Source organism: Pinus tabuliformis, chromosome 6, assembly GCF_031772625.1.
Source record: "Pinus tabuliformis cultivar Carrire ecotype Pingquan chromosome 6, CPIR1, whole genome shotgun sequence".
Classification (NCBI taxonomy): Eukaryota; Viridiplantae; Streptophyta; class Pinopsida; order Pinales; family Pinaceae; genus Pinus; species Pinus tabuliformis.
In genome coordinates, this window is record NC_142292.1 from 421161517 (window position 1) to 421188137 (window position 26621).

Consider the following 26621-nt stretch of genomic DNA (forward strand, 5'->3'; position numbering starts at 1 on the left):
ATCCTTCTTTTTCAAGAAGTGTATCCAATTCTTGCGAGAATAATCATCTATAAAAGTGAGGTAATATAAATATCCTCCCAAGGAGTTCACAAGCATCATATCGGATATGTCTGAGTGAACCAACTGCAATATATCGGAGGTCTTGCTTTGGCTTGAGGGGAATGGTCCCCTTTTGAGCTTTCCTTCGGCACATCCTGGACATACACCTTCTTGCTCTAATCTGAACTCGGGCATCCTGGAAACCATTTTCCTTACATCAGGTAGAGCTTTATAATGAAGGTGAGCAAACCTCCGATGCCATAGTTCGGACTGAAGAGATGTGTCACAAGACATGACACCCAGCGGACTTCCTCCGACCTGATATAATGAATCAACTCGAAACCCAAGAGTAAAAGCATCTTTAAAGTTCTTTTTCCATACACGTACCTTGCCATCACTGAAGGCCACCTTGTAGCCTTTGTCTTCCATTGCCGAAATGGACACCAGGTTCTTTTTGAGATTAAGTACATATAATACATCTTGTAAGTGGATAGTATTACCCTGATTCAATTGAAGAGTGACATTTCGTACGCCTTTCACGGGATATTTTGAATTATCTCCAAGAACAATTTCCAGGTTGGTTTCCTTCTCTATCAGATTATAGAGAGCTTCTTTGTAACCAGTGAAGTGCCTTGAAGCACCACTATCAATAAGCCAATTTCCTAGCGACTTGAAGGCCACCTCTATTTATACTAAAACGTGGAGGACAAGTGGGGGTAATTTGGTTGCTGGCCAACCTTGACGAATTGTCACATAACACAAATAAATTCATATCTCCATGAATACATGTCGGAATTGGATGATCTTTAGATCAATCCTACACCTCTCGACGAGAGGAATCAAAGAAAAATATCAGCTGCCATAAATAAGAAGACCCTCGTGGAGTTTGGCCCTAGTTGCCAATTTTAACACTCCCTCTCAACTAGGGAGAACTCCTTTTGCTAATCCATTTGCCAGTTCGTACTATCTCAGCTATCAGTGCCCTGCACTGCTCTACTGAACTATGAAGAAGAAGAAGTGATCAAGAATGTAACATACCATCCTCTACTGACCCGAAGTTAGTCCCATATAAAAGAGAGTGTCTCATACCACTCTTATTGATCCGAAATCAGTTCCAAATAAAGGGAGTGTCTTGTACCTCTCACTAATCCGAAATCAGTTCCAAATAAAGAGAGTGTCTCATACCACTCTTACTGATCCGAAATCAGTTCCAAAAGAGAGAGATATATCACTCTTACTGACCCGAAGTCAATTCCAATTGATCCCAGATCAATACCATCCTAGCACAGGGAGTACGGTAATAACATGATGCGTCCATCGGTACTACTATGGTCCTTATCCTCATACTCATTGGCCATATGAGAGGTACTTCCCATGAGTCCTAGACTACATGGGTAGGATGTCTCGGCAGGAGAAGGATGAACCACTCATCCTGCCTACATGTCGCCATGGGGTATCCCAGGGAAAGGCTGAGCCACTCAACTTGTACACAACAAATCACTAGAGGAAGGCTGAACCACTCACCCTATGATTATGTCTTGGCAGGGGAAGGATGAACCACTCATCCTGCCTACATAGCAAACCACTAGGGGAAGGCTGAACCACTCACACTATGGTTTCTCATCGCTCCACGAAGTACCCCCAAACCCCTCGGAGCTCCCAAAGTTCAATGTCCATATCATACAAGACCTTCAGGAGAGAGCCTCTCCACAACTCATAGTTGTTCTCGGAAAGTCGCGAATTTGACCTTTCCCAGGGGCTTCATTAGAATAGCGGCGACCACCACATCAGTCCCAGAGTGATGGAACCTTCTTGCTCCTCGTTGTACCATATCCCAAATAATGTGGTACCTGATGTCTATATGCTTGGAGCGATCATAGAACACGGGATTCCTCAACAATCGAATCCCCCTCTTGTTGTCACAAAAGATCACGATGATATCTAATACGTGTCCAAACAGCTCACTGAAGAGCTTCGCAACTATGTATTCGGCCTCATCGGTGCTTAAAGCAACCAACTTCTGCTTCCTACTCATCCAGGATATCGAAGCATAACCCAAAGAGAACCAACACCTATAAGTGCTCTTGTGATCCTCCACACTACCTGCCCAATCAGTATTCGAATAATCATGCAGCTTCATATTTCCAGCAGTGTATCTCAATCCATGAGAGATTGTGCCCCGAAGATATCTCAAAAGATTCTTGGCACCAATCCAGTGAGGCTCAACCATATATGAGCTCAACATGCTAACTGCAAAACATATATCCGGACGAGAGTTCACCAAGAACATCAATGCTAGTATGAGTTTATGAAACTCAGAGGCATTTCCCAAATCAGGTCTGGCATCACTACCGCATAACTTCTTAAAGTTAGGCTTCATCGAGGTAGTCACGGGCTTGCAGTTCACCATTCCAAATCCGGAATCCAACTCCCTCTTACTTTTGCAAATGAGAGGGTCTGCACCTGTTAGAAAGAGGTCGTCCTCATAAGGTGCCAATATGAGAGGTCTATCATCCACAACCTTCAAGCAATGGTTTGGATCGGCTTCACTCCTAGTGAATCTCAGCTTCATCAGATAGTTGTTTATCCTTTCATACCAAGCCCGAGGTGCTTGCTTCAAGCCATAGAGGGCTTTCTTCCACCTACATACATGAGATTCCCGATCATGAATCTCAAACCCCTCGGGTTGTTCCAAATCTGTGGACTTGTTACATGAGGGGAATGGTCCCCTTGTAAGTTTTCCTTTGGTACATCTCGGACATGTACCTCCATGCTCTTCTTGAATTCAAGCATCCTTTTCACCATCTGACTCACATCAGGTAGGGCCCCATAATGAGCAGACCTCTAGTGCTATAGAAGAGATGTGTCAACTGACATGGTCCCTAATGGACTTCCTGCAACTTGATACACATTGCCAACCCTGAACTCAAAAGCATCTTTAAAAATTCCTTATCCACATACATACCTTTCCATTGATGAATGCCACCTTTGTCTTCCATTGTCGAAATGGACCCCAAGTTCTTCTTGAGATTAGGTACACTACCTTGATCCAATTGAAGAGTAATATTCCCTACACCCTTTACGGGATAGGTGGCATAGTCTCTAAGAATAATCTCCAAGTTTGTTTCTTCTCTCTCAGATTAGAGAGAGCTTCCTTGTGTCCGATGAAGTGCCTTGAAGCACCACTATCAATTTTCCAAAGTGTCCGAAGGAGAGGTAGTGAAGAGGGTTGATATAAGATTACTCCTCTTGCTTATCTGAAACAACATTTGATTCTTCATACCTGGAGATCCTTGGCCATTTTACCTGTCATTCCTTTGATCAATGAAGATGCCCCTGGAATGATTGTAATCATCATCAAGTGATGTGTCCCTTCTATTCGGACACTCCTTCGCATAATGGCCGAACTTAATTTAAGCAAGGCGTCTACCTTTCCTTCCACCTTTAGTGTACTTGTTCTCAAGGATTTTATCCTTCACTGAGGAACCCATTAAGCCTTTTCGTCTTTTCCAACCGTCTTCGGTGATTGCTCTTTCACTCTTGCTTGGGCTTTGTCTTCACCTCAGCTCTGATACCATGTTAAATTTTAGGTATGTTCTATGCTAAGAGCAAATTTACTTCAATTTTCCATATTAGCTCAATATTAATTCCAGATTAGCAATCACATTTAGCATGATAGTAAAATGCAGATAGAACATAAACATAAATCGCAGAAAACAAGCCAAGACAAGAGGGCACAAGATGTGGCGCCAGCCAAGGACAAACCCCAATGTGGGAAAACCCTTGATCAATTCTTCTTATGTTCTTCAATAATTCAGTAGAGAGAGAGATAGTACATATACATCAGAAGTCAACTTTTTGACTTGTCAAAATAAGAGCAGAGATCTTCTCTAGGAAGATGACCCATGAGGTAGCAGATCTGAACACAGGTGATTCCATCACCATGGTGTACCCATCACTGTGTTGCACTCATCATTGTGCTGCACTTCATTACACTATGCTGCACTCACCATACTGCATCCATCATCACTATGTTGCACCCATCATGCTGCACTTCATCATCACTATGTTGCATCTCATCATGTTGCATCCTTCATCATGCTGCATCTCATCATGTTGCATCCTTTATCATGTTGCATCTCATCATGCTGCATCCAAGTTGTTGGGTATCTAAGCCCTTCAAGAGCCGCAGACCACCTAGGAGAGCCCCTCCTAATCCATACTGCCGCCTACACTCAATGCATGCTGCTATATTCCCATGGAACTGCCTTAGCTACTTGCTATGGCTTGCAACCTAGCAAAGCAGCTGGCTGTCTATTCTTCCAACAAATCTCATTCATGCCCAGACATAATCTTGATACATTGTTGCCTTCTATTCTTATTCAAGTTGCATTTAAGTTCCTTATTTCAATGTATAGGTTCATTGTTGATCAACTATCCTTAGCAGCGAATAGAGCTTCATCATATCATCGAACAGCAAATTAGAAGGCTACGTTAGGGCTCCTTGATAGCCCTTGAGGACTGCGGCTAGGACAGCTTATATAGACCCCTCTTTGACTGTGTATAGGGCTAGTTAAGGCCTCCTCTTCCCAACGTATTAGGATCCTTCTTGCTGCATAGAACTGTCATTTGACTGTGGATTATAACATCTCCTAGCTACGTAGACAGGCCTTCTTTTGCTGCGTATAAAAGCTCCCTTTTACATAGGAGTCTCCTTTAGAACAACGTATAGATTAGGCAAGCGTTTAGGGTGCATCTTGGTTGTGACTAGTGCACACACAGAACTGCGGCTAGGTCTCTTTTGAACAGCGTGTAGACCTCTCCTTAGGACAGCGGATTGAGGACCCTTTGAACAACATATTGACTGTGATTCTATCTTCCCATTACTGCGTCTAGGGCACTCTAGAACAGTGGCATTAGACCTGCGTTTAGGTCACTTCCTTGTTGTGATATGGAAGCCTTCTTCCCTGACTGTGTTAGGGCTTCTTCCATGACTGTGTTAGAGTCTAGGGCATCCTCTAGGGCAGCGAATTAGATTCCAGGGCATCCTTCCATGACAGCGTATTAGATTCTTCCATGGCTGCTTGCAAGACTCCTCCAAGACTGCGTTAAGGGCTTGCTTCATTGACTGAAAATTAGGGCAGCGTAGGATCTTCAAGAAGACCCTTTTTCTTCCACGTCTAGGGCACTTCATGGCAGCGTTAGGGCATCACTAGGCTTCTTCCATTTCCTACGGATTAGAGCATCATTAGGCCAGCATATATCCTAGGTCACTCCCTCTAGATCTCTTCTTCATCAAACCCAAAACAGAATGAAGAGAGATCACAAGAGTGTGTGTCAAAGTGACTTGAAGGCCACCTTTATTTATACTAAAACGTGGAGGACAAGTGGGGGTAATTTGGTTGCTAGCCGACCTTGGCGAATTGTCACATAACACAAATAAATTCATATCTCCATGAATACATGTCAGAATCGGATGATCTTTAAAGCAATCCTACACCTCTCGACGAGAGGAACCAAAGAAAAATATCAGTTGCCGTAAATAAGAAGACCCTCATGGAGTTTGGCCCTAGTTGCCAATTTTAATAGAAGGCGAAAAAAGAAGATGTCAAAGATCTTTATTATTGAGAAAGGCATCCTCTCTGTCAGGTTCTTAGTAAAGTTGGTCTTTCCTTTAGATAGAATGCATTGTTGTTTTCACTAGAAAAGTTTTGATTTTGTATGGCATCATGGATAGAAGAATGTGATTAATTTGCTTTATAGGAATCATCTAGTCTTTTAAAATTGAGAAGATTGGGACCATTTTCCATATTATTGTTCATCCAAGCATTATCTAACATTATGCTAGAGGTAGTCATTTTTGCTAAGGTTGATCATCATGATCCTATAAGAACCATCATTTTGGAAGGTTCTTGGAAGAAACATTATGACAAGGTTAGCATATATTCCATATTATATGGAAACAACACTCTTGAAGGATGAAGGAATGCAATTGGTCATGTTGGAGGCTCACTTTAGGGCATATAGCTAGATGATTGTATGAAAGCATAGGAATGCATATTTGAAGCAACTTCTAGGAAGGATTCATATATACAGAATTATGTAAAAGAAGTCGGTCATAAATCATGCATTTGATAAATTGATGGTATGTTTCCTAAAAGATGAAGTTGATTTACTCTAAAATGAATAAAATATTAGGACTTTCTCACTAGAATATATAGAATGGTGTTCAACATCTAGTATAGCCTCCAGAAGAAAATTGTAACTTGGTAATCAAGTTTGATCCTTGGGCACTCTAATGCATGAAGGAAGATTCGTGTGGAGATGGACCATAAGGATGTCGATGCTTTCATGAGAAGGCCATCTTGATGAGGTAAGTCTAATATTAATATTTTTTGTTGGTTATCTGTTTAACATTTTGTTTTGCTACCTAGAAGAACATTGCAGGAATATATGATGAATGTTGAGGCAAGCTCAAAATATGATTTTTGGCAATTATGAAGTCAATATGTGTTCATCTTAGGATTAAAATGTTGCAGTGCGAGAAGATAACATGAAGGTTGAGTTCATACAACAAAGAGATCACTTTCATGAGGAAGCTATAATCAGCTTGAAGTTTGGAAAGACTCAACATAATGCCTTCATTGATGATGTCAAGATGAAAGTGACGTGCAAGATTGATGACTTGGATCCTGTCACAAGATTGAAGAAAGAAGATAGCTTCATGATACCTCGAAGGGAAGCAAGCTCGATGTAATGAGATGCGAAGGAAAGAGGGAGTCATGCAACGATGAAGAACAGGTAATCAATTCTCTTATGGAGACAAGCTATAAGGCTTGTGGTGTTGACTTCCCAAATAGAAAGGAAGTTTGGAATATCCTTTGGAGTTAAGAGAGAGCAAAGGAGGCTCCTTGAATAGCAGCAAGGATCTATTCTCTGGGCAAGAGGGAATGGGAATATCCTCTCTGGTTGAGAGGGAGTGATGATGGACATCACTTGTGCATTCTCTTCATCATGTGTCAAGCACTTGACCAGGACTAACAGTCGTAAATATAAGTGAAGGCCTTGGAGAGAGAATGGTGAAGGATTGGATAAGCATTTGTGGTTTCCTTGAGGATAAAGCATCCAAGAAAGGAAAGGTATCAACACTCTTTGAGGATAAGACAGGTATCCAAGATAATAGTGGTCGAAGAGGACAGATATTCTTTGAGGATTGGGAATCCAAGATAAGAATAGTCCTGAAAGGACATACCTTGTGAACATCCGGATGGGGTATGTACCTTGTAGAGGTAGTGTGGTTTCACACGTAAAGCCTCCCACATAATGCTCTTGAATGAAGATGAGCTTGTCTAGTTAAGCCTCAAAGATAGTGCTAGTTAAAATGTTGATGCTTACAATTGGCTTATCAATCTGACTCTTCTTATGAGAACTCTTCAGTTTGAGAATGAAGTTGTACTAGTGGTACAATTATGAATACCTCCTTAGTTAAGAGGGAGTGTTGGAATTATAACTAATTTTGGTCTTCATAATTGTTATTGTACTCATTTCAATATGTATATTTTATGTAACAAACAAAAGAAGAAAGAAAAATTATTATTGTAAAGCATGGGTTTCATCCTCTTTATTGATGGTCTTTTAGGTAAAAGCATGTTCTTCGTGCTTCTAGGGTTTGTTAGGTCATAGGATATATTGTCATGAGCCAAGAGAATCCACAGCGTCATCTTTATAAGACCCATTCAGGCAAAATGTAACTTGAAAAAGAATTTATTTTTGAGTCTAGAAAGTCTTGGAAGCCTCCTAGTACAAGTCGGCCTAGAGAGGGGCTATTTGACCTCTTGGAAATGCTATATATAGAGACATCTTCAACCTCATTTGATACACATCACCAACAAGTTCAAACTACAATAGAAACAAAAAGAAAGGAGCAAAGGACGAGAAATCAAGAAGAAAACCCTAGCGAAGAAGAAGACGAGTTTTTTGGGCTTTTCCTCTCACACATGTGAGTTTCTAGAGCAGTTGCAGAAGCCAAAATTTATGAAGTATCTGCAAGTCCGAATTTCTGTTGCAGGGGACCAAAATTCTAATTTGGTGCAGCTCTAAAAGGATTTGTCTTTGGTTGGACTTGGTTTGACTTTGACCTAATTGGAAGGTCTCTTTGGAGGGCTGACTTGGTGTTGGAGGAGGACTTGATTTAGGGTTTTGGGTCTTTGTTGTCTTTTTTGAAGTAGATTCTATAAGAAGAGGAGATTTTTTGGGTTTTCCCCTTGGAGGGTTTTTTCCCTGGCTTGGAGCCTAATTTTTGTGTCCACTGTCTTTACTCTTTTGCTCTTGATAATTGTTTGATGAAGAAGAACTAATAAAGATAATATAAGAAGATAAATAAAGATCAAACTATTAAGGATAAGGAAAATTTGAAGTTATAGCTGCCACATTGCATTTTCCAACATCATTGACGAGCATGTGTGGTACGTGGATAGCGAAGCATCGAAGCATATGACAGGTTCGCGTGAAGTTTTTGAGACTCTAACTGAATGGGACTCCAAGTTGCACATGGAGGTTGGCGACAAGAGTCAGAAAGATGTCATAAGGTCAGGCGTTGTGCCATTCAGGATGGAGTCAAGTGGGTTGTTATGAGTTAAAGATGTATTCTGGGCATCAGAGCTCAAGTACAGCATGTTGTCTGTCTCGGTGATCGAGGCGAAGGGGTTTGAGGTGATATTCCAAGAAGGGAAAGCGATGCTTAGGCCCAGAAGCTTAAACTTAGCTAAAGCTATCATTAAAGTTAGGGAGCATGGTCTATATAGGCTGACAGGGAAGCCTATAGATCAAGGGAAGAAGCAAGTTCTTGAAACTTAGAGTGAGTCAAGTTCAAGTGAGAGATTACAAGTTCATAGGGAGAATCCGCAACCCAAGAAGTGTTGAAGAAAGTGTAACTAGGTTCGGTCTTCATAATGACATGATCTTTGTAAATGATAAAATAAAAGGAATAAAATTATTTTTGTATGCCTAGTTGCATGGGTTTTATGAGCAAGAGGTTTATATATGAGTGGCTCCCATTGAGAGCCTTAGGATTTATTATTGAGTCAAAGAGTCAAAGTCATGTATGAAGAGCTCTTCTTGAGCCTATGTTAAATGTATACAAGTCTATAGAAATCTCTAACACCCCTCCAAAGACAAGCACAATCCCTCTTCAAGAAGTCGGCCAGCAAATAGAATTAAAAGAAGTCATGTCGGCTCATATAAGGAGACACATCGGTTCACTTAGTCATGTCGGCTTATTATGGAGACGAAACTACTATAAATACCTAGCTAGGGTCTGCGCAAAAGTACAGCCACAACAACTCGGATTCTTTGTAAGTTTCGAATGGTACAGGTCTGAGATTCTTTGCATTACAGTGAGGTTCAGTGTTTCGGATGGAGGAGCATCTCTGTGTTTTTCGAATGGGTATCACAAAAGATGATGTCTCGGCCTCCTCACAGTGAACATTGCCTTGGCATACTAAAATGCAGTCACAGTCTCATGTGTAATGAAGAGTAATACACCCTTGGCATACTCTCTAGACACAGTCACAATCTCGGATGATGAAGATCTTGGTGATCTCACAATAAACACTCTTTGTCTCGGCCTACATTCTAGATGAAGTCAAGATCTCGGCATAGATACTATCATGGTGTCCGTAGAGATACAATCATAACCTTGATGGAGAAGATCAGTATCTCGGTGGATCTAAGTGCAGCGCTCATACACATATATATCTCAGATCTCATTGCTATGGTGAAGATCTCGGTGAGGGTGCAGCAATAATGATCTCGGTGGTGCAACAGTAATGATCTCAGTGTTGCATCAATGATGATGATGATCTTAGCAGTAACAAAGAACAGGATTGGTGTCTTGGTCTTTGAGTGGCCTAATAGGTCAAGGGTCATGGTCTTGGTATTCGTCAATTGGAATCTCTATAAGAAGAGTTTGTGCGGGTTTTCCTCTCAAAGAGTGAGAGGTTTTGGCCCAGCTCACGGCCTACATGTTGTGTCTCTTGTCTACTTTTGTTCATGCAATGGTTACTGTTTGATGAAGAAGAATGTTAATAATCTAAACAAGAAGAAGAACCTAATCTAAAGAAGTTAAAAATGCATTCATAAGCAGTTACTAATGAAGAAGAAATCTCCTAATGCCGATGCCCTAGATTTCTTCAACAGGAAGAGCGCATGGTCAGTGGGGAGTAAGGAGACTTCTACAGCTGGCAAGAAGGAACCGTGGAATGGGTTGAAGACCTATCACGAGAGGAAGAAGCGAGAGGCTTTTGGTGGTAGGGACACTACCAAGGATAGTGTGGCTCATTGTATAAGGTATGTTGTAGTGGTGGACACTAAAGATTGGGTTAGTGTTGTTGACGAGTTACTTTTGAGTAGTGGAAGTACCTCCTTCGCTAAGAGGGAGTGTTGAAATGTATAGCTTGGGAGGTACTCCCACAACCCCTGGGGTACAAGGTTTGTGAGGAGTTGACCCACGAAAATGACGTTTTGTGGAAAATGTACCCAAGAAGTGGACTTTGGGCACAAGCTGGTGGGCTAAAGACGCAAAAGAATGATTTGTTTATTATAATTGGTGTGTGAGGGCTCTTTAATGGTGTTAAGAAGCCCCAAGTCAATGATTAGAGAGGTTATAAATAAAAGTGACCTACGGAGATGTCAACACACATTGCAACTCATTTCTTATATCATCTTCTGTCCAAGAAAGCGAATTACCTCACGAAGCCGCAAGAGCATGTTTCATGGTCTATTGTGAAGAATAAGGGCCGAGTCTGTGGTAGAGAAGTGCATTGTCTGTGGGAGGAAGTTTGTTCCCTAGTTAGGACTTTGTCCAAGCTCGTAAGTCACCCTAATCTTTGTCCTAAAGTTTCCTTTAAGTGCGCTCAGGTTCTATGCATAAAGGAGAGGGTCAAGACCCTAAGAAGGTGCCCTCTAGACCTTTTTTTGTGACTGTGCAAGGTCACAAGCCTCACGAAGTTTCGTTGGTGGTTTTGTGGTGTGGGTTGTCCCTAGAGAGGCCGAATTTAGCCTTTCACTGTGAACAGGAGCAGCGAACTAGTTGGCAAAGGAGAAGGGCTTGTGACAGTGTGAGAGGGTTGCTTGATGGAGTAGAAGGAGTGCAGAGATAATGTGTTAAGGGTTGTCCAACAGAGGTGTGATTGAGCAGCAGTTTGAAGGCTATGTATAGTCATCTTGAGGGAGCAATGTGGCTATAAGTTGTTGGTTACTTTTATGCCCTAAGTATAGTGATTTGAGGTGGCAAATCCTTGTTGTGAAGGTTGCTTGTTGAAGACCTTATGAACAGTGAGTTTGATGAAGCAAGAGCATTATTGGAAGGCAGATTGGTTGATTCTGTGTTCAATGACTTTGAAGCAACATAGTGATTGAGAGAAGGCAGATTTCGATGAGCTGGTACATGCAAGCAAATCTGGAGTAGCAAAGGACCTTGTGAGCAGCTAGGGCAGAGGTATTGGAGCAACATATTCTCTACATGTATAGGTGGCAAAGGACCTGCCAGGTGTTCAAGGAAAGTGGACTGAAAGGGGTAAAAGCTTCTTCAACAAGTAAGTCGAGTTTGTTCTTGTTCTTGGGCAGATTGATAGTCATGTGTTGTTGACATCAAGCCCTAGTTTTCCTTGTATCAGGACTAATTGTAAGGGCCATGATCCCTGGTACGGGAGCCCTATGTTTGTTGTATTAAAGTTGTAATACAAACAAGTTTTGGGTTTGTAAATCTATTGTGTACTTCATTGATTCACAGTTGTACATTTTTCATTGTGCAAAGTGCTTGAAGTTGTGGGATTTTAGTGCGTTTGTGATCATGTTTTAAACATAGCACTGATCCTGAAGTGCCAAACAAAAATCAACAATAACATACTATAAGGTCCATATAAATTGCACCCTCCAAGATGCACGCATGCAAAAATACAAATAAAATATGTCTGACATGGCAATATGTGGTCAAGGTCCATCTAGAAAACTCCTCCAAGGTTTGCCCTCCAAGATGCATGAGTGAAGAAACTATCAAAATAACCTCCCATAGGAGAGCATTGAGCACCCCATAATCACCATCTTAAAATAGTAAATGGTCCACAAGATGCATGAGAAAGTGTGCAACCAATCCACGTGTGAATGCCAAGGTAGGGAACCCCAACCAATCAATGGGTAAGTGCGCAAGATGCCAACTAGATGGAGCATTCCATAAGAAAAGCTAGGTCAACCTCCCAAAAATTTTCTCAAAATAGAAAGATTCCTCATGGGCATTTTCTCCAACATGCAACAACCTCAGTAAATAAATAAATAATTTCCAAGGTAGTTACAGCTCCTCAAAACTTGTGCAAGGAATCAATAACAATTAATTAATAAATCTTCAACCAACTCCACATGAGTGTGTCGTAGGAAGATGCGCAGTGGACCACTTCCAAACACCCACAATATAAAATAAGAGCCAAATGAAGTGTGCCCTTGAGAAGAGTGCCAATGGTGGTTAAGCTCATCGATGCATGTGTCAAAACAATGTGTTGTTTCCAAAACCATCAAATAGTTTTCCCAAAACCATATGCATAAGAGGATAACATCCTAGAGAAGTGTACAAAAGGTAGTTACACTCCTAATAAAATATTCCTCCATATGCCTTGAACTCTATGCCAAAGAGGGGAGTGCTCCATCAAAACCCCTCAATCAACCACCAAAAAACCTCATCCATGTGTGAAAGGAAGCCAATAAAGTAGGGTGCTCAAGTAATTAGCCTTCACCTAGATAAAAGTGATTAAATTAATCATTGAATGGTTAAAGCAACCTCAATATGTGTGCACAAACATTAATGCTTTAATTTAAGCATAGACTACCTCCATAGTCATTAGATGATTATATCAACATGAACATGTGTGCCAATGACGGCATGCACTCCATCAAAGTGTTCTACCATGTAAATAAAAACTGGTTTCCCTAGTAAAACTCCACTATGACACCAACATATACCAACATAACAACAAAATATAAGCTCTACTTAGGCTTGAGCCTAGTGCACACCACCATCAAGGGTCTAATACACCATTAATACATCATCAAACCTTCAAAAAAGTCTTCAACCCCCCCCCCCCCCCCCCCCCGCCCCCCAAATAACAACAAACAAACAAAACCTTCTTAGGAAATACACATCACAAGGGCACTAACATCATCAAACAAATTCCCCCCTAGTGATGCCTAATATTTCAATAATATATCACCTAGAAAAATCCCACCAAGAGAGCATGCTTCATTACACCACATCAACACCATCAAACAAGGAGGCATAAGAAAGGTACTAACTCCATCACACATCAAGTATACACCCCACCTCACATTCAACATAAGAAGAACACGTAGAATACCCACTCCTAATGATATCAATAACGTAACCTCACCATCATGCAAGATCACTAGGATGCTCCAAGAAGAAGATAACACATGAAATAGCAAACTCCCATTTGTCAAGAGAGTGATCCATTAAGCAAAGGGGCATGTAAGTAACACCAAAGCCATGATATGACCATCAACCAAGAAAAGAAGTGTAAATCCTCCACCAAGATTTCCCCATCAAAGGGTCGAATGCCAAGAAGAGAAGAGGCTCCATGAAGGGATATCTCCCCCAAATCCATCAAAAGCTCCAAGGTACTAACACCAAACTCCACCAATGTGATGAAATTCACCATGTAGAACCTCATAAAATATGAAATATAACACCATCAACATGAAGAAACCCTTGTTACAATTGTCAAATAGGTCACACAAAACAAGAATAGAAACAACAACCATTCAAAGGAATGCCTACGCAACCTCTATGGTCATGCACTTAAGAGAAATTATACCAGAGTTTACCCTCAATTTTTGGTTGTTCCCAAGCATGGAGTAAAAGGATCTACTTGCATTTTAGAAAAAGCAATTGAAATCACTAAACTTCTCATAGTTACAATGGGTAGTACAATAGAGTGGACGACAATTCTCTCGTCCTTCAAAAACTGAGATTTCTAGGCTTAAAAGAGCCCTCTCAAAGAGAAACCAATAACAACTAAGTAACCCAAAGCACTGGAGGAGGGTGGTCTGCGAAATGCGGATCCCGAAATGGATGGAATTTTCCCTTAAAACAACATTGATATGTTTCAGCACCATTTCAAAAAATCTGAAATTTTGGAACATTTTATGGAGTTCCAGGAAAATTTTGAAAAGTTTCAGGAAATGTTGAAACATTCTAGGGAAAGTTTGAAACATTTCACGCAGAATTTGAAACATTTCAGGCAGGCTTGAAATGCTTCAGACTCTAGCATGCGCTTCGGGTCCCTAGAACCGATATTTATGGAACGAAAAAAGTTGATGAAGCCAATCTAACAAGTGACGATAACATGGATTATGCAGTGTAGAATGAGATTTTTAAGCATACAAAACGATCAATAAAGGAAAAGATAGGAAAGAGAGATACCTCAAAAAAATAGACGAAGCCCAAAACCAAGCAATAGAGCCCTAAGGGATAGAAAAGTCAAAGAACTATTAGAGCATTTGCAAGAGTTGGCATTGTTACCCACCAAAAGGCCCCATGATGGTCAGCGCATAACACGTGTCAAAGTTCTCCACCCATTGCTCTGGTCAGATCTCTCTCCCATTTGGCAATCTTCTTGAAGGAAGGTGGGCCATCTCTCAAAATGTACTCTAACCATTCTTGCAATCATGTGCTTTCATTTAATGTTATGGGCATATTAATATGAATCACAGGGCAAATTGGATGATTGATCGATCTCGATTGTATCCTTGTTCCCACACTTCACTTGGGAGGTTAGTCTTTGACTCAAGTCCAGTGGGACCTCCCCTGAGGCTTAGGAAGGGAACTACTAGAGAGGGCACTGATTGATATAGCGTTTCCAAGGTAGTCCATACTTACCACCTTCCATCTTTCCCGATTATCCATCTCCATTCTTTGGGTTGTTTGTCATTGGTCATTGAGATTGGCACCCTATTTCCACATCCTTGAGTCAGGGCCCAGAAACTTGGACCCAAAGGCTGATGTTATTCAAAGAAAGTTAAAAGAATATAAAGCCACAATGAAAGAAAATGTAAAATGCAAAAGAGGGCCAAGACAATATTTAGGGACAAAAGCCTAGCATGAGCTCCACCCCCTCATTCGTCATCCCGCAATTCCTCAAGTATTCAATGATTCATCTAAAAAAAGGAATTATTGAATGTTCTAACCCCAATGAGTGAGAAACTGCTACATATTAAAGGAGTACTGGAGAAACATAAAGCAAGCTTGGCCTCGTAAGTTATGCACCAAATAAAGGCAAATCATTAAAGCAAAATGCACACCAAAGGGGTGGAAAAAGCAAGCCAAGGAAAGGGGTAACTCACGCCACTGCAAGTGCTCCTTCACATCATTACACTCGAGACGTTAGACCCCCATTAGTTGGTCTCATGGTTGTGGCACCTCCCTTGAAGTCTCTCCCACTCCATGACCACCATATCACATACACCTATGAATTGATGGGCTCACCAGAGACATGTCACTCCCTTTGGGGGTTAGAAGCACCTAATTGGGTTGTTGCGCTAATCATCCCTAACATAAGTGAGGCAACCTATTTACAAACCCTAATCTAGCTAAACATTTAAAGGTGAGTTGGCCCTCTAGAGACAAGCATTAGGCCTTTAGCAGAGTCAACGTGATACTACACCTCTAGATGAGCCTCTAGATGCTAAAACATTGATCTAGAAAGCTAGGACATTGGATTATTTGATGATGTACCCAAACGGGCTTAGGACACCCCTAAGCTAGCCTTGACCTTGTTTGATGGATAGTACTTTGTTCCAGAGCCTAGATGAGGATAATTATCACTAAGATGGCTTGGAAGGACTAACACGTCACTCTTTGATGTCGACGCTTGCCCTTAGAGGTGCCACTCCCAGATGCTTGAAAAGGGTGATGCAAGGCCCCTCTTAGATGATGTCATGGTGGAGGAGGCACCTTTTGGAGATGTACACATGCAGTTTAGGGCTTTCTTGGAATGAGGAACACTCTTGGACCCTTGTCTCACTTCCTTGATGCCTTATTGTCCATTTTGGAGGATGACATCATAGTGGAGACCACTTTTCTCCCACAAATGTCAGTTATTTTGGCATTTTATTATGTTTTAGAGTTATTTCAAGGTCGACTTGTGACTTTGACCTAGTTGAACACACAAGTAAATTTTTTTAGGGGTTTTGCTTGTAAAATTAGTGAAATAAGGCTTAGTTACCCTCATATAAATAGAGGGGAGCCTTATTCACTTATTCATCATCACACTTCTCTCTATTTGGAAGTGCACACTAGCTTTTTGTCTCTTTTCTACTTCACCGCAATGTGATTCTATGGTGCAAGTAGCTCTTGGAGAAGGACTTTTGCTTGAAGTTGGTTTACTGGGATTGATTGAAGAAATTTTTGTAGAAATTTTGTAAGTTTATTGCTTATCTTCTATATTTTGCATGCTATATTGTGTAAATTAGCATTTCTATATGTACCATGGTTAAAATAGCTACATTTATCTTGAAATCTTGATTTCTTATGACATGCAAGATTGTTTCCCTTGAATCCATCAAGAGAACTCAAAGTTGTGCATCTCTTGATTGTATTATCTCCCTTTAAGGAAGCCACTAGGGTTTGTAAGAAGATACTTAGGTCCTCTCACCCTCTTCACCAAGGCCATCTCCATCAACTTTGCCCTAGATAACTCCATTCCCCATTTAAATCAAGGCACTAGTCTAGGTGGTGGTGATCAATCTCTTTATTTTAACTATTTTCTCTCTTTTTTCTCTAAAATTCTAGATATCTAAGATTAGGATTAGGGTTTCTTGAAATATTCCTAAAAACAAGTAATTATATCTCATGTGTTATTCCCCTTTTTATAGAAATTGCATTAAATAATTGTTAAAAGGAAAATTAATTATAAAAAACTATTTCTAGGGCTGACATTATCATTTTATAGTTGTTTTATGCATGTTTCAACCATAACCTTACAAACCCTAATCCTTGCATATCTAATTGATAGTCTTGATCATTTAGAGATTTATCATTATGAGGCTATTTCTTCCAACTGTTATATGAGATTGCATGCCATATCATTGAAAAACTATCAAACCCTAACTCATAACAACGCTCTAATTTGCTTAAGTGATCTAAGGATAGAGTGCTTGTATTTTGGTAAAGAATACCTTAACCCTCCAAGCTTCGCCAATACCCTATCTGTTAATTTTAGGCATGCTCTATGCTTAGAGCAATTTATTTCAATTTTCACAGTTAGCTCAATATCTCTTCCAGATTAGCAATCACATCAGCATTAAAGTAAACTGCAACAGATAGAACATAAACATAAATCGCAAAAGACAAGCCAAGACAAGAGGACACAAGATGTGGCGCTAGCCAGGGACAAACCCCAATGTGGGAAACCCTTAATCAATTCTTCTTATATGTTCTTCAATAGTTCAACAGAGAGAGAGAGAGAGATAGTACATATACATCAGAAGTCAAACCTTTGACTTGACAAGATAAGAACATAGATCTTCTCTAAGAAGATGTCTCATGAGGTAACTGATATGGACTCATGTGATTCCATCACCCTATCACAATGCTGCACCATCATACCATGTCCATCACAAAGCTACACCATGCTGCATCATTGCTGAGCTGTACCTCATCATGTTGTACCCATCTTGCTGCTCTTCATCTTCATGTTGCACACATCATGTTGCTCTTCATCTTTATGTTGTACCCATCTTGTCGCTCTTCATCTTCATGCTGCACACATCATGTTGCTCTTCATCTTCATCCTACTGCACCATATCATCATGTTGCACCTCCTTGTGCTGCATCTTCAAACTGTACCTTACTGTGCCTATCATGCTGCATCCCCTTGTGCTGCATCTTGATACACTTATGCTGCACCTTGATACACTTGTGTTGCACACCCTGATACACTGCCCATAACAACTCTTGCTATGGTGCTATGGCCTGCGGCCTAGCACATAGCAACAAACATATCACAGATAGTGTCCAATCATTATTAACGCAACAACATTTAGTCTATAGAAATGTCAACTCTTGAACATGCTATAATGCTGCAATTCAGGGACTGATTAGGGTACTGACCACAATCCCTAACAGCGCATCTAAGCTGGCCCAGAATTGCTCTTAATAACTGCAGTTGTCCTCCAATGAGTTGCTACCCCCCACGCTGCATCATAAAAGTCCTCCTTGATATAGTAGACCTCCCAAATCGTCCCACTAATGAACTGTTGTAACCTTCTCTTTTCCTGTGGCTAGGGCAGTCATGAGACTGCATATAAGGAACCATTCAGATCCCTTCTCACAGCAGTCTAAGGGCACATGAAACCCTCCACAAATGCGGCCTAGAATAGTGTTAAGGTGACTGTGTTTAGGCCTGCGTTCAGCCATGTATAGACTGCATCTAGGGCACGTTTAACCCTTCCTTAGATATGCAGCTAAGGCTCCTTTAAGGCTTCCTCATGTCTGCAGATTAGGGCTGCCTTGCTGCATGTAGAAGTTCCCCTAAACAGTGGGTAGATCTCCCTTCTTTGCTGCAGATTAGGGCCTCCACTTGGCTGCGTATAGGGCTCCTTAGATCTGCGGATTAGGGCCTCCACTTGGTTGCGTATAGGGCTCCTTCTTTGCTGCGTATTAGGGCCTCCTTTAGATAGCTGTTACGGCTCCTTTTGGCTTAGGGCCTCCTTTAGATAGCTATTACAGCTCCTTTTGGCTTAGGGCCTCCTTTAGACAGTTGTTACGGCTCCTTTTGGCTTAGGGCCTTTGCCTGCGTATTAGGGCCTCCTTTAGACAGCTATTAGGGCTCCTTTTGGCTACGTATTTGAGCTTCCTTTGACTGCGGCTAGGGTTGCGTTCTTCAACTGCGTCTAGGGCACATAGAACCCTTTCTTCACTGCGTCTAGGGCTTCTCCCTCTTGACCTCTCTAGCCACTAAACCCAAACGAGTGGAGAGAGATCTTTAGGAGAAGTGAGTGTGTAAATGACTTGAAGACCTCCTCCTTTTATAGTAAAATGTGGAACACAAGAGGGGGCAGATTAGTTGTTGGCCGACCTTGACGAATTGTCCCATCACACAAATAACATTTGCATGAATACTTATCGGAATCGGATGATCTTTAGATCAATCCTACACCTCTCGATGAGAGGAGTCCAAGAAAAATATTAGTTGTCATTAATAAGATGACCCACATGGAGTTTGGCCCTAGTTGCCAATTTTAACACTCCCTCTCAATTAGGGAGAACTCCATTCGCTGATCCATTTGTCCGACTGTACTATCTCTGCCATCAGTGCCTTGCACTACTCTGCTCTGCTCTACTGAGCTCTGCTCTGCTGAACCATGAAGAAGAAGAATTGATCGAGAATGTCTCATACCATTCTCTGTTGGCGAGAAGTCAGTTCATCTGAAGAGAGTGTGTCATATCACTCTTACTGACCCGAAGTCAATTTTATTGATCCCAAATCAATATCACAAGAGAGTGTCTCAAACCACTCATACTGATCCCAGATCAATGGAGGTACAACGATGCGTCCATCGATAGTACTACTATGGTCCCTAACCCCATTTCCCTGCTCATTGATCAGATGAGAGGTACTTCCCATGAGTCCCAGGCTGTATGGGTAGGATGCCTCAACTAGAGAACTAATCATCCTATCCCAAAGTCGCCACGGGAGAACTAATCATCCCAGCCCACAGAGAACTGATCATCCTGTTTCACAGTTGCCACGAGAGAACTAATCATCCCAGCCCACAGGAGAACTAATCATCTTGTTCCATAGTTGCCACAAGAGAACTAATCATCCTGGCCCACAGGAGAACTAATCATCATGTTCCATAGTTGCCACGAGGTATCATAGGGAAAGGTTGAACCTGTCATCCTGTACATAGCGCACCACCAGGGGAGGGTGAGTCGCCCTGTGGTCGTATGTCGCTCCAGTAAGTACTCCAAGCCCCCTAGAGCTCCCAGAGCTCAATGCATGCAACATGTAGTTCCCTTATACGAAGGTCTCTCAACGACTCCAAGTCGTTCGGGAAAATCACAAATTTGACCTTTCCCCGGGGCTTTGACAAAGTGTCTGCGACCTGTACATCAGTCTCAATGCGATGGAGCCTCCTCGCTCATTGACTTACCATATCCCAGATAAGGTAGAATCTGATGTTTATCTGCTGGAGCAATCATCGAATACGAGATTCCTCAATAATCTAATCCCCCTTGGTTGTCACAAAGAATCACAGTGGTATTCATCATGTGTACAAACAGCGCACTAATGAGCTTCCACAAACAGGCAACTTCACACGAGATCATACTCATAGCTATGCATTCGGTCTCGACGGTGCTTATAGCAATCGACTTCTGCTTCCTGCTCATCCATGATATCGAAGCAGGATCCAGATAGAATCAACACTGAGAAGTGCTCTAGCGATCCTCCACAATACCTGCCCAGTCAGCATTTGAATAATCATACAGCTTCATATTTCCGGCAGTGTATCTCAATCCATGAGAGATTGTGCCCTGAAGATATCTCAAAAGATTCTTGGCACCAATCTAGTGAGGCTCAACCAAATATGAGCTCACCATGCTAACTGCAAAGCATATATACGGATGGAAGTTCACCAAGAACATCAATGCAGATGAGTTTATGAAACTCAAAGGCATTTCCCAAATCTGGTCTGGCATCACCACCATATAACTTCTAAAAGTTAAGATCCTCAAGGTAGTCACGGGCTTGCAGTTTACCATTCCATATCTGGAATCCAACTCCCTCTTACTTCTGCAAGTGAGAGGGTCTGCACCTGTCAGAAATAGGTCATTTCTCAGAAGGTGCCGGTATGAGAGGTCTATCATCCACAACCTTCAAACAATGGTTTGGATCAGCTTCACTTTTAGTGAATCTCAGCTTCATCAGACAGCTATCAATCCTCTCATATTAGGCCCAGGGTGTTTTACTTCAAGCCATAGAGGGCTTTCTTCCACCTGTATACATGAGATTCCCAATCATGAATCTCAATCCCCTCGGTTGTTCCAAACCTGTGGACCTGCTACATGAAGGGAATGGTCCCCTTGTAAGATTTTCCTTCGATACATCTCAGACATGTACCTTCATGCTCTTCTTGAATTCAAGTATCCGAGTCACCATCTGACTCACATCGGTTAGGACCTCATAAAGTAGATTTCAAGTGTTATAGATGAGATATGTCATGATCCCCAATGGACCATCCTGCAACTTGACACAAATTGCCAACCCTGAACCCATGAGTAAAAGCATCTTTGAAAATTTCATTTTCAAACACGTACCTTTCCATCGATGAATGCCACCCTGAAACCTTTGACTTCCATTGCCGAAATGGACACCAAGTTCTTCTTGTGATCAGGTACATAAAAGAGATTTTGTAAATGAATCGAGTTACCCTCATTCAATTGAGTAGTAACACCCTTTCCAGGATCGGTGGCATCGGCTCCAAGTATAATCCCACGAACGTTTCCATCTCTACCAAATTAGAGAGACAGCACCCTTCTATCTGATGGAGTGCCTTGAAGCACTGAGGGTTCCTTGCTTTCTCTGAAGAGTCGGTCGTATCCTTGATGACCTGCATTACCTATCATTTCTCTGATCATTGAAGATGTCCCTGGAATGATTGTTATCATCATCAAGTGATGTGTCCATGCCAGTCGGACACTCATTCGCATAATGGCCGAACTTATTTCAACCAAGGCATCTGCCTTTCCTTCCACCCTTAGATCCAGTTTTCCCATAGAAGTGATCTTCAGGTAGGCCATCAGAAACTTCCGCTGCGCCATTCTGATAATATTCTCTGCTTCGACTTCATACTTGGTGAATTAGAAGAGGGATGAGGAATCCATTGATCCTTTTGTCCTTTCCCAACTGTCTTTGGTGATTGTTCTTTCACTCTTGCTTGGGCTTTGTCTTGACCTCAGCTCTGATACCATGTTAATTTTAGGTATGTTTTATGCTTAGAGCAATTTATTTCAATTTTCACAGTTAGTTCAATATCTCTTCCAAATTAACAATCACATCAGCATTAAAGTACACTGCAAATAGAACATAAGCATAAATCGCAGAAGACAAGCCAAGACAAGAGGACACAAGATGTGGCGCTAACCAGGGACAAACCCCAATGTGGGGAAACCCTTGATCAATTCTTCTTATATGTTCTTCAATAGTTCAGCAGAGAGAGACAGAGATAATACATATACATCAGAAGTCAACACTTTTACTTGACAAGATAAGAACATAGATCTTCTCTAAGAAGATGTCTCATGAGGTAACTGATATGGACTGATGTGATTCCATCACCCTATCACAGTGTTGCACCATGTTGCACCATCATACCATGTCCATCACAGAGTTGCACCATGTTGCATCACTGTTGAGTTGTACCCATCTTGCTGCTCTTCATCTTCATGCTGCACACATCATGTTGTTGCACCATAAAATCATGCTGCATCTTCAAACTGTACCTTACTGTGCCTATCAAGCTGCATCCCCTTGTGCTACATCTTGATACACTTATGTTGCACCCTGATACACTTGTGTTGCACACCCTAATACACTGCCCATAACAACTCTTGCTATGGTGCTATGGCCTGCGGCCTAGTACATACCAACAAACGTATCACAGATAGTGTCCAATCATTATTAACGCAGCAACATTTAGTCTATAGAAATGTCAACTCTTGAACATGTTGTAATGCTGCAATTCAGGGACTGATTAGGGTACTGACCACAGTCCCTAACAGCCCATCTAAGTTGTTGCCCTCCATGCTGCATCATAACAGTCCTCCTTGATATAGTAGACCTCCCAAATCGTCCCACTAATGAACTGTTGTAACCTTCTCTTTTCTTGTGGCTAGGGCAGTCATGAGACTGCATATAAGGAACCATTCAGATCCCTTCTCACAACAGTCTAAGGGCACATGAAACCCTCCACAAATGCGGCCTAGAATAGTGTTAAGGTGACTGCATTTAGGCCTGCATTCAGCCATGTGTAGACTACGTCTAAGGCACATTTAACCCTTCCTTAGATATGCAGCGAAGGCTCCTTTAAGGCTTCTTCATGTCTGCGAATTAGGGCTGCCTTGCTGCGTGTAGAAGTTCCCCTAAACAGTGGGTAGATCTCCCTTCTTTGCTGCGGATTAGGGCCTCCACTTGGCTGCGTATAGGGCTCCTTCTTTGCTGTGTATTAGGGCCTCCTTTAGACAGCTGTTAGGGCTCCTTTTGGCTGTGTATTAGGGCCTCCTTTAGACAGCTGTTAGGGCTCCTTTTGGCTATGTATTTGAGCTTCCTTTGACTGCGGCTAGGGCTGTGTTCTTCAACTGCATCTAGGGCACATAGAACCCTTTCTTCACTGCGTCTAGGGCTTCTCCCTCTTGACCTCTCTAGCCACTAAACCCAAACGAGTGGAGAGAGATCTTTAGGAGAAGTGAGTGTGTAAATGACTTGAAGACCTCCTCCTTTTATAGTAAAACGTGGAGCACAAGAGGGGGCAGATTAGTTGCTAGCCGACCTTGACGAATTGTCCCATAACACAAATAAAATCATATCTCCATGAATACTTATCGAAATCAGATGATCTTTAGATCAATCCTACACCTCTTGATGAGAGGAGTCCAAGAAAAATATCAGTTGTCATTAATAAGATGACCCACATGGAGTTTGGCCCTAGTTGCCAATTTTAACACTATCCCGATTCCCAATCATAGACCTCATCCACCACCTTGAACCATTCTTATTGAATATCATTTAGGTGATCTATATAGGGAAGCCTTCCTTGTAGTTCAAATACCACTAAATAGCTAGAAAAACGCTGTTGAGGTGACAGTGGTGGCTGATCTCTTGTTGCCATGAGGTCTTAGCTTGCCTAGTGAAGCTTTGCACTGGGCCTGGTAGATTTTGCAGTAACACCCCAGACAGACACCTCATCCACCACCTTGAACCATTCTTATTGAATATCATTTAGGTGATCTATATCGGGAAGCCTTCCTTGTAGTTCAAATACCACTAAATAGCTAGAAAAAGGCTGTTGAGGTGACAGTGGTGGCTGATCTCTTGTTGCCATGAGGTCTTAGCTTGCCTAGTGAAGCTTTGCACTGGGCCTGCTAGATTTTGCGGTAACAGGCCCAAGACAGACGATGCCTGAAACAGGTATATGAATTGTTCAGATGTCTGTTTGATGCCCATAAAGATTATTTATTGTGCTACTTTTGGAAAGACAAATCAATATCTGAAGGAAGGCCCTTTTGCTATTCTAATTTCCAGAATGTTAGGCGCTACTTTTGAAGTGCCCAGCATGGAGGACCGACCTGATTTAATATATGGGGTCAAATAAGTAAATATTGTATCTTAATCCCACCGTCATTCAAAGATAAGCCACACTGTGAATCAGCGTTGCAGGAAACGTTCCCCCCGAATCAAAACCCCAATCTACGATCCGTACGAATGCATGGGAAGCGTCGTCTGAAAAACCGTTTTCGGGCTGTTAAACACGCTTCCTGGAAATTTCAGGAAGCATGTGCCCAAAACACGTTTCGGTTTTTCCAAACCGTGTTTCGGACAGCACTTTGGCCATACAAAGCATCAAGCTTCCGAAAAAAATTATAAAAAAAATGAAAAAAAAATATAAATATAGCAAACGCAAGTTTTGAATATAAATGCAAAAAAATATAAATATATATATATAACAGACGCTTCCGCTTCCTAGATTTTTGGAAAATTACGCTCCCGTGTCCCCGCTTCCAAAAAAGGTCCCCGCTTCGTGCAACATTGCTGTGAATCGCTAATCTGCACTCAATTTCTACAACTCTATTACTCAGTTTCTGTGTTTGCATTTCACGTGTATAATTGTTTATCAATTTCAGCAAATCATTTCTACTTCTAATGATAATAAGTCTTATTTGTGAACTGCGGTTTATTTGCTAGACGACTAAACCATCCACCAGAGTTCCACTATTGCCGTGTTCTGCCGCACCCGAATAGCATAAGGGATAAGATGTGGGTGCAAGTCCCAAGCAATTTTGTCAGAATAGTTACCCTCGAACCTGGCAACTAACCGCTATATTCGGTCCCCGATGCAGCCGTTCGGACCATGTTCTTCGTTAGGTTCTTACTCTAATAAAAACTGAGCACGTTACCAGTATGGCAATGACTGATATCTTAAGGAGAACCTACATGCTATCATGCAATTTGAAATAATATCAGTAACATTCGGCCAGAAATTTTGCAATAGATTTCAAAGGTTCAGGATGTCAGCAGGTTTTCATCAAATAATCTAATTTATAATCACAGCCTAACCAACGATGATGCCAAATTAAAGTATGATACCATTTATTTGTAAGACACAGGGAACAATGATGCTCAATTCAACCACAGACGTCTCACGAGTCATATTACAAAAGGATAAAATATTACAGCTCCTTAAATACAGTCCTGAAAATAACAAAAACTGAAAATGACCTAAGAGAATTGGAAAAAATACCAATGACACGGTTAAAACATGAGAACAAATCTCAATTAGAAATATATTAAAAATGCAGCGTCATACAAGAACGAGTGGTGACATTAATGCCAACTGTCCAGTAAATGAAGAATGACGCTTCTTTCAGAACAACCTAGCTATAACCGCGAGATATTTGAAAACAACCCAGAACTGCATCGTGGGAGGAAAAAATAAATAGAGTTTAAGACACTGCAAATTCAGCAATTACGGTACCGACCTGAAGGGTTGCTATCTCCGTCTGTTCTCTGGCAATTTACGAACAATTGTCCACGGCCGCGTTTGCCGAGGATTGAATGGTTCCACTCGATGGATAATTTAACAGGGGCAGTGAAGAAGCATAACCGATTAAAGTTATCGTTCATCTTTAAAGGTGTGAGGGTCTTTCTGGGTTTAGTTAACACCTTTAATGGAGACGATTTACAGCCATTTGGTAGCATGGCAAGACATGTAAAAGGTGAACAGAGGACTGCCATGGGAGCCACTGATAGATATATCGGGGGATGATTCTATAATGTACAGTCCTTTGAAATTCAGAAAAGAATATTCATGGCCCTCTAAATACCTTTCTATGCGAAGGACGCAATTCGGTGGTTAGAAATATTTTATTTGGCATGGTAGATACTCGGATATTGGCAATTGCTTGTTCGTGTATTTAGTGGTTAATTGGAGTAGTTAGGTGCTATGATATTTTTTTAATAGGGGAAGATGTTCATAATATTATATTATAAAATAAAAATTAATAATTTTTGGGATTTTAATATGAGTTGTGTGATTTTTTGGAAGTTTTTTTGTGGGTTGTTGTGGTCTAATTCTTCTAAAATTGGCAGGAATTTATTGAAATCACAAGCTTGATGGGTAACCCCCACAATCGAAGTGCTTTAGGGGTTTTTCAGGGCGTTGAATCCATATATACACTCAAAAATCAATTTAAATAACACAAATAAAGATTTCACCTCAAATTTTTCCGCTCGATTAAG

At 41.3% G+C, this 26621-nt stretch overlaps 1 protein-coding gene across 1 annotated transcript in view; it reads right to left on the reverse strand.

Annotated features, from left to right (window-relative positions):
* LOC149259101 (tubulin alpha-6 chain) overlaps positions 1–26266 on the reverse strand; it is a 244780-nt gene extending 218514 nt beyond the window's left edge. The window contains exon 1 of the mRNA XM_089417434.1: positions 25862–26266. Coding sequence (XP_089273560.1) covers positions 25862–26117 — 256 coding nt within the window. The 5' untranslated portion in view covers positions 26118–26266. The remainder of the gene's footprint in view (positions 1–25861) is intronic.
* Between the last annotated feature and the right edge of the window lie 355 nt (positions 26267–26621).